General features: G+C 53.0%; 1 protein-coding gene across 1 annotated transcript; it reads right to left on the minus strand.

Annotated features, from left to right (window-relative positions):
• Nucleotides 1–221: 221 nt before the first annotated feature.
• LOC138521750 (uncharacterized) lies at nucleotides 222–5,070 on the minus strand. Its single transcript, XM_069634807.1, has 2 exons — nucleotides 4,747–5,070; nucleotides 222–1,899 (listed from the first exon to the last, which is right to left on the minus strand). The coding sequence occupies exons 1-2, from the start codon at nucleotides 5,018–5,020 to the stop codon at nucleotides 896–898; spliced, it is 1,278 nt and encodes a 425-aa protein (XP_069490908.1). The 5' UTR covers nucleotides 5,021–5,070; the 3' UTR covers nucleotides 222–895.
• Between the last annotated feature and the right edge of the window lie 4,350 nt (nucleotides 5,071–9,420).

The raw sequence follows: 9,420 nt of genomic DNA on the forward strand, positions 1-9,420 counted from the left end.
GAATAAGGCCACTGCATCGGTTGTTGAGGAGTCCCAACCGTCCCTAGTGGAATCAGCGCCCGTGTCACCCCATCCTGCCTGAAGCAGCCAGTGTTTGTAGCTCACGGACCAGACCGCAGCGTGCCTCCTTCTCTAGGACCGCCCTCGTAACTCCGCCACGCTTTGGGGTGGCCCCCCCGCGACCCCAAATGCCCCCACACCAAATTCCCCCTCCTGCTAATCTCAGCAATCCCTATTTACACCCAGTTCTTGCCATCAGTCCCCATAGTCCTAAATTGAAATGGCCCATCCCGTGCTCTGAAAGATGCACTCCATCTGCTGCAAAGTCTATTGGTTTTCCTTCACATAATTCCAGGTGTCTGACAAAAACCAGCCCTTCCTGCTTCATGAAGCGCTCCATGTTCTTGTTCACCCTCCTCCTAGACCTTTCCATTGCAGCGTTGGACTCTGCTCCCCGCCATACTTTCCTTGGGATCAGCTCAGACCAAGCTATTTCCGTTGTAGGCAGCATTCTCGCTAAGATCCTAATGCCCTCCTGCATTACTCTCAATAATCTGCCCCTTCCCAAGTCTGCAAGGTCATTCCCACCAAGGTGCACAAACAACAACCTCGGGGGGGCCCTCTTGGTGATCTGCCTGCGCAGCGCGGGGAGAAGTGAGTGCCAGCGCATGCCTGGGGTGCCTAGCCACACCAGCTCGGTGTCCCGAAAACCCAAATTGGCCCCCCGCACCGGCTTCGTGCGGGCGCATTTCTCCGCTCTGCTGATAAACGAGTGGCCAATTATCCAGACGGTACTCCCAGCTGCAATAAACAAAAAATTGCATAGTTGTTACAACCTTTATCCTTTACTCCACCCCAGACCCCCCCCCATTCTGTTGCCCCCTTGGGACCTGACCTATTCCACTGAAGGGGCTGGGTTGTCCTGCCCACCTGGGCGAATGTACAGTTTATACCTGTTGGATTGCCATCTGCCCAACCTCTGGATCTCTGAGCCGTGCATCCCCTCTTGAAATGCTGTGGTTGCTGCCCCTATCCGGAAGCCATGCGTGGACCATCCTCGCCCCTGACACCCTGCCTTTTTAAAAACCACGGCCAGTACCTTCCGGAATTGGAATATTGTCAGTGGGGACCCGTCCCTGTGTATTAAGAGGTACTTCTCCCCGGCTGGCCTCATTGTCATGTAGTGGGACAGTAGCCAAGTGGGGCAGCTGGACTGCTCCCCTGCCCTTCGCAATTTGATTGAGGCGCCTTTCCCGGCCTGATCGGTCTTTGATTTCCTGACCTTCACCATGAGGCCCTCCTCTGTGAATGTGACATCCCCTGGAGCCAGTGCCCGCCCAGAGTCATCAGCCTTCCCTCTTGCCACCAATTCACTCACCCGGAGGGCCCCAAAAAATGCCAATGCAAATGCCGCCCTGAAGAGCCCGAGCTCAAAACCGTCTAAGCATACACCTTCCAGTTCCTTAAGTAACTTCCCCAGCACCTCAAAGTTAATGGGCTTACGTACATCCTTCCTGCACCCTTCGAGTTTCCCCCAACCTTTGACTGCTGCCCTTATTGAGAATTCCCTAGTTGGGTCCCCTTCTCCTTTTAGTTTGGAATGGAACGCTACAGCGGCTAAATGGCTTGTGACCCAGCTCCTGCTCTGACCCTGGCTGTGTGCCCACAGCACGAACCGCTCTACCTGTGCTGTAAGACCCAAGTTTGTATGTCCCTCTTCCTGAATCACTCTTACAAACTTACTGTAGCCTTTCTGATACCTGGACCGCACTCCTGGTGAGAGCGACTGCTCCCCAAGTTTCCAGAGCGTCGGGTCCACGACATCAGGTGCCACCACTCCTGCATGAACTCTGTGCCCTTCTGTTGTGCCCCTGGGTGGGCCTTCCGGAATCTCTCCCACTGAAAACGAGAAAGAGCGTCAGCAGCCACATTCACAATTCCTGGTACATGTCTCGCCCTAAATTCAATATTCTGGTACAAGCATACCTCCACAAGTTTCCTCAGCAGCCCGAGAACCACCGGGCATGAAGCGGACTGTGAGTTGATGGCCTGGACCACTGCTTTGTTGTCCGACCAAAAACGGACCCTCCTGTTGCACAACTCACCTGGCCACAACAGGAGGGCTATCACGATTGGGAACAGCTCTAGCGCCATAATGTTCCCCAACCTCCCTTTCTTTCTCCATTGTGTTGGCCACCTCTGCGCACACCAGTGTGTGCCCAAGATCACACCAAACCCTTCCTTTCCTGAGGCGTCTGAGTACATTTGCAACTCACTGCTGGTAACCCATGCGTCCCGCCAAAGGCTTACCCCGTTGAAGCCCTTCAGAAACCCCCGCCACATGACTAGGTCCTCCTTGAGTGCGGCGCTCAGCCTGATGTGGTGGTGTTTGTTAGTTACCCCCGCTGTGGCTCTTGCTAACCTCCTGGCAAACACCCGACCCGCTGGAACCACCCTGGCTGCAAAGTTGAGTTTCCCAAGCAGCTGCTGCACTTGACCCAACGTTGTCTTTTCTTTAGCTAGAATACTGGAAATCAACTCCATTAGCCCTTCCACTTTTTCTGTCGGTAACCTGCATGTGCCTTTGCAAGTATCAATTTCTATACCTAGAAATGTGAGGACATGGATTGGGGTTTGTGTTTTCTCCTTGGCTAGGGGTATCCCCAATTCTTCCATTAGAACCTGAAAGGATGCTAATGCCGAACCGCAATCCTCAGTACCCTCCCTACCAATAAACAAAAAATCATCCAGGTAATGCATGATTGCCCCCCTTGGTTCTTTTTCTTTTGCTGCCCATTCCAAAAAGGAGCTGAATTGTTCAAAGAAGGCACATGAAACAGCACACCCCATTGGCATGCATCTGTCAAAGAATAATTGTCCTTCCCATTTGAATCCCAGCAAATGAAAACTATCGGGGTGGACTGGTAGGAGCCTGAAAGCAGACTCAATGTCGACCTTTGCCAACCATGCCCTTCTTCCCATCTGGTCCAGTAGCTCCATTGCCTTGTCAAAGGAAGCATATGTAACGGAGCAATAATCGGGGTCCAGCCAATCGTTCACAGAATCCCCATCTGGGTAAGACAGGTGGTGAATTAACCTGTACTTTCCTTCCTCTTTTTTAGGGACAACCCCCAATGGGGACACAATGAAGTTAGGGAGGGGAGCCACCCAAAATGGACCCGCTATTCTCCCCAATGCTCTTTCTTTGGCCAGTTTTTCGCTCACAATCCCAGGTAGCTTGTCTGCTGAAGGTAGGTTCCTAGCCCCTCGTGAAGTTAGGGGTCCTTCGTAAGGGATCCTAAACCCCTCCTTGAAACCCTGTGAGATCAACCTTCCTTCGCCAATTTTGGGGTATTCCGTTAGCCATTGTTGTAATGTTGTGATCTTTATGGGTGAGGGTCCCTTCCCCCAGCTCCCCTCATTGGGTGCTTTTTCCTCGGCCCCTGCCCCGTGGTCCCCTGGACCCTTGATAGCATGAAGAGGCGGGGTGGGACCCTTTGCATTTTTCACAGGCATGGGCAAATATACATTCCCGCCCGAAGCGGCAGTACCCTGCATTAAAACCCCTGCACGTGCCCTTGGGTGTGTCGGCCCCTGAGGTGCCCCTGCCGCTCCCCCGTGCCCTCGGTCTGATCGCGCCGTCTCTCCCCCTGCCCCTCTGCCTATTCCGAAAGGGCTGCCAAGCTTCCCTCTTGTCCTCGTTGAACCTACCCGACCCGGACTTGGTAGTATCCCTGATTGGCTCGCTGGACCTCTCCTGGCCACCCATGAATGCGAACCAACCCTCCGTGTCCTTCTGGGCCCAAGACATTGAGGGCAACTCCTCCATCTTATGCCTGAAACCCCTATCATAATCTATCCATCCCGTCGTCCCATATGTCTTATGTTCTGCTACTATGGTATCCCTGTAATTCCAAAGGTCAGTCCCTTGTTCTGGGAACTTTTCCATCATCACTGTAGCATACAGAGAGAAGGCTTTTGACCAGTTATCAATGGTCTCCTCCGGCCTGTACCGTTTTTGCCTCTTTTTCTCCTCCTCTTTTGATACATTAACATCTGGGCCCTCATTTTCAGATGTCAGCATAGAAAATATGTCAAAGTAATCCCTCGCCCATATCCGTTCCTTCACCTGTTTATGAATGTACCAAGACAACGTACTTCTCCCTGTCAGTACTGGGGCTATTGTTACCAATGGCACCCCACCGCTTACAGTGGATGTCCCCGCACCCAAGGAGGTCCCTGGTAGTCCCTCTGGTGGTGCCGCCCTATTGGACCCTAAGGAACCCACGGGCAACCCCTCTGGTGGTATTACCCCTGCTGCTTGGGGTATCCCATTGGCTGGTGCCCCTATCCCGCTGGCCTGCCCTGGGAGTCCTACCTGTGCCCCTGCGACTGCAGCCGGCCCTGCTGGTTGCCCCCAGACAGCGAGTGGGCCCACCCCGTTCCCCACTTGAGGCGCCACTGGTACCTGTCCTAACCGGAGCATCATCTGGTCCATGAATCTAGTCAATTCCAATTTTGCCCACTCCATGGTCTGCCCGCTTACCATGGGCTGTGCCATCTCCTGGGCGGATGTCCCCGTGTTTGGTACCGGCCCCACAGACCCAGTGTTTACCAATGCTGCTGGCTGAATCCCCTGGCTTGCCCCATGTGCCTGGTCAGTACCTGTGCTTGGGGAAATTTCTGTTGTGAGCAGCGGAATAGATACATTTGGAGATGCATTCACTACAGTGTTATGCTCCTTACCCTTCTGCTTCCTGGGCGCGCGCTTTCTCTTGGTGGGAGTGGGTGTCACTACCGCTGGCCCTGTTGGAGGTACCCCTGTGTCTGGTGATCCCGTTGGTGCCGATCCTTCCAGAGACTGCTCCACCATTCTTTTCGCCCATTCCGCACCTTTATTTCGGACCCTTTCTTGGAACCATGCCACCATCTGAGCCTCTTCCTGGCTCCCATAGGACCTTACACTGTCGGAAGTGCCCTCCCCACTGTCGAACAGACTTGGTGATCCCAGGCTGGACATGTTGCCCCTGCGTAAGAAAGCAAACAAAATAGTGCAACAAGAGTTTGTTGATTAATCTAATGTTGACCAGTTGTGTCTCTTTAAAACCTTTTTGCGCTACTCCTTATGGAGTCCACGGTTATTGCTACCCTTGTTTAATGCCTGTGCCGTGGCCCTTCCCTAATGCCAGTTGTCCCTCCGGGCCCTGTTCGCATTACCTGTGGCAGTCAGTTGGCTGCCTCTTTCAGTTGCTAGCCACTTCCCGCCCCCAGTAGGCCCCCTTCCTTACCACAGATCTTTACCTTCTTCCTTCTAACAAACCACCTCTGGTGCCGTACCTTGAAGATATTCGCTGTGATCTGCAAACATACACATAATTTGTTAATATTGTCCTTTGGACTAAGCCATATGCGTGCCCCACACTCCTTGTACATTGCATGCACATTTTTGGCACAGTACCCCACGGACGTCCCAAAAGGGGGGGTGTCAAACGATGTCTTCCTAACATCATACCATGCAGGTCTAATATTTTATTGCTGTGTGCAAAATTCCTCTCACGTCCGCCATCCCCGAACTATGCATTAAAATGCTCAAACCGGTCAACACTTGTGTATATGCGTGTTATAAATTCCTTTCTTGGAATAGCCGGAAAAATTATGAAAAAGTTATTCCTTTCCTCCTCTTTAGCAAGATTCTATGAAAACAAACAGTTCCTTCCCCCTGAACCTTGCATTTGCCCCACTCAGTACGCACTCATGTGTAAGTACGTTATAAAAATCCTTCTTAGATTATCTAAAAAGCCATGCAAAATTGAACAGTACCCGCGGTGAAACTAATCGTACTTCTTTTAAAATGATGTGCACTGCTGCTTGGTATTAAACCCTGCCTGCCCGCCCATCCGTACATACTTGTGTATAGGCTCGTTATAAATTCCTTTCATTCCACAAGCCAAACTGACCCCTTCCTTCCACTGCAATGTGTACGGCTGTGGCTTGCCCCATCTGTTTTTGCAGGGCCGCATCTTTAAACTTAAACTAGCTCGCAGCATGTATAATAAACACATCAAGCCTTCCTCAGCTTGTCGTCGAGCGTCAGGGAAAGCAGACGGTGCTACGGCTCTCGCGGTGCACTTCCCTTTGCCTTCCCATTCAATTGCACCATGCGGTAATGCCTGCGTCGCCCCCATTGTTTTGAAAATCAGTTTGCGTAATGTCGTTAAAACTTCCCGCATCGCCCCCTCCCTGAAAAGGACCGAAAGCTTTTAGCCGTCCCCTGCACCCGAAACCCCTTGTGCATCGCTCCCATCCCAAGCACAAACTCCCAATTTGCCATAAGAAACTCTTCATCTAACACACAAAAAAGCCTCGACATAACAAGAAAATGCTTGTGACCTGTAGGCGCTCAGGGCCAGTCCGTCCATACCTGAGCACGCGGCAAACAAAGGAAACCCCGTGCAATGCCGGCCAACCCGCGCCAGCCGACAGCATCCCCTCCCCAATGCGCCAGTGGCCGCTGCCCGCAGCGCATTACTCTTCTGCCTTCATAAAACCCGTACTCCTTTAAACATCTTACTCGCCTCCTGGCAACCCTGCGCTTCCGATCGTATCACATAACATTTTATTCGGAAAAACAACGCACATTTCTTACATGCCACCGGAATGTCTCTCCCATCCCCTGCGCCTTCCAGGCCCACGGGCCTCGCAGTAAGAATTCGCCATTTTTACATGCCACCGGAATGTCTCCACCATCCCCTGCGCATTCCAGGCCCACGGGCCTTGCAGTAAGGATTCGCCATTTTTACATGCCACCGGAATGTCTCCCCCATCCCCAGCGCATTCCAGGGCCACGGGCCTTGCAGTAAGGATTCGCCATCTGCCATCTGGCAGCAATTATCGCCATCCCAGTCACCTCGCTCGCCGCTTGGTAAGGCGTAACTGCGCTGCCTTCCGACCCCAGCACCATACCCCTCGAGGCACCGTGGAGGAAATGCCGTGGGCTCACGACCCACGGCAAGGACCCGCGCCACCGCGCCGTCCATCCACTCCCCGGTATCCCTTTGTGCCCTCGAGGCACTGTGGAGGAAATGCCATGGTCTCCAGACACACGGCAAGGACTGGCGCCCCTGCGCCGTCCCTCAACTCCACACCTTACCTTTCTGAAAAATGATTGTTCTTCCTGGTCGTCCCACCGTGCGTGTCCCCGTCTCTGTTGCTGCTGTCGATGTCGCTGCTGCCAGGGCTGGATGAGAGGACTTGCTCTCTCAGCCCTGGGCTATTTAAGCCCTCAGGGGTGCAGGCCATTTCCGGCCGGACCCCCGAGGGCACCCTGACTGCGTCCTCCCTAGAGGAGGCGAGTCCACGCAGGGGGCGGCCAGAGGGGCGGCCCGCTATGTGAGCTGCGCCTCTAGCGCCCCCTGCGTGGGCTGGCGCATCTGCTCAGCTCCAGCGATGAATATAAAGACCCCCATGCCAGCAGAAGATGGGCAGAGCCCATCAGGGGACAGTCAGTTCAAAGAGTACTGCGCGCATGCTTGGGTTCATTAGCCCAAGGCAGGAGCTTGGTGGATGACTTGGGGGAGAGATGCATACTTCAACTGGTTGAGAATGGGGTGGAGAGATGCATACTTCAACTGGGTGAGATTAGTTGAGAGACTGAACAATGCCCATACTGAAATACACTGTCCCCCAAAGCAGGCCAGACTGAACCTGACACATGAAAACAATATGCAAGACGTAAGCTGCAAAACAATAACAACAAGCCATTACTGCAACCATGCCATATCCATCCACATGTACACTGCACATCATCAGAGCATACCCTCTACAACACAATGCAGCGTCATGCTGCCAATATGGCCAATGCAAATGACCGCTGCACAGCATCACAACGGAAATGCATCCATGAGTGCGTACAAAGGAATCACATGAAGCTAATATACGGATTCCCACTCTTACACCACCACAGGGACATCAAGAGTGGAATGGCAGATCACTAAGAGTCTGGTTCCAACGGTGACAGGATTAAAGGATACAAATGACTACACAGCACCTAGATCATGGCAACAACTGCCGTAGGCATGCGCAGTGCATGAACACTTGCAAGGAATAGGACACCTTCAAACATTGCAGTTACTTTTATTACCTACATGCATGCAGGGATATGTGGATTTTATCAAGAAATCAATGCAGGCTTGTGCGTGATAGGTACAGGTTCCATTTGATGAAATCACTTACACATAACCATTGTTGCACCCATGCAGGTGATGCTGGCTATCCCTTGAAGAGGTGGCTCCTTACCCCTGTCCAGAACCCACAGAACAGGCACGAAGAGGACTACAATTGTGCACATACCCGTACCCGTGTGGTGATCGAGCAGACATTTGGCCTTTTGAAGACACAGTTCGTTGCCTCAGCATGTCGGGTGGGGCACTCCTGTACGGGCATGAGAAGGTGGCCAAGATCATCATGGCATGCGTCATGCTGCACAATATGTGCATCAGATGGAACGTGCCTCTGCCCCCTGACATTGAACTGCAACCACCTGGTGAGGAGGAGGAGGGAGAAGATGGGGCTGCACGTCAGGCAGGTGGCGATCCACAAGAGGGATGTGCTGTGCGCCAGCATCTGATAGACCAACATTTCTAATACACATGGATGAAGAGGGTGCAATGGATGTGGGACTCAGGGCACTGGGTGTTGTGGGGAAATGAACACTGTGCACTGTTCACCAATAAAGCACACATACACAATAAAGAATGTCCACTCATGTGATTGTTCTTGACACAATGGGTGTATTGAGCATTAAGTGATTTTGAAGCGCATGGACCCTCCACCCAAACACCCTATCCCCCCTCCCCACAACTCCCCCAAACACCCATTACCTCCCCTACAACTCCCCCAAACACCCTATCCTCTTACCCCACAACTCCCCCAAACACCTTATCCCCCCTTCCCCTTACTCTCCCAAACACCCTATCCCCCTCCCCCCACAACTTCCCCAAACATGGCGTGCACTTCAGTGCAGCATTAGTGTGAAAGAGTCACCAATATCAGGCTGCCCCTACTTCCCACCTCCTCAACCAGCATTGGGTGGTTGCAAGTCTGGGCGCCGCATGGACCGCGTGGATATGCGCAGGGGGCTGGTCTGCCTGGAGCTGGCAGAGGAAGAGGTGCTTAGTTGCTCCAGTCCCTGTGCGGGACGCTGGCTCTCCATTGCATCCGCGATGCAGCTGAGGCCCTGCCTCACAGCTGACAACTCATCGCAAATGCATGTAGTGCTGGCTTCTATAGCTAGTTTTATGCCCTTAGCAAATTCCTGACACTCCTCCCTCGCCAGGGCTCCCTCGCTCACGTGCTGGCCAACCAGCGCAGTGAGCTCCTCCTGGCGCTGTTGTATGATGCTGATTCCCTGGTCGCTGGGCC

This window comes from Ambystoma mexicanum, chromosome 1q, assembly GCF_040938575.1.
Source record: "Ambystoma mexicanum isolate Mex_15411 chromosome 1q, UKY_AmexF1_1, whole genome shotgun sequence".
NCBI lineage: Eukaryota > Metazoa > Chordata > Amphibia > Caudata > Ambystomatidae > Ambystoma > Ambystoma mexicanum.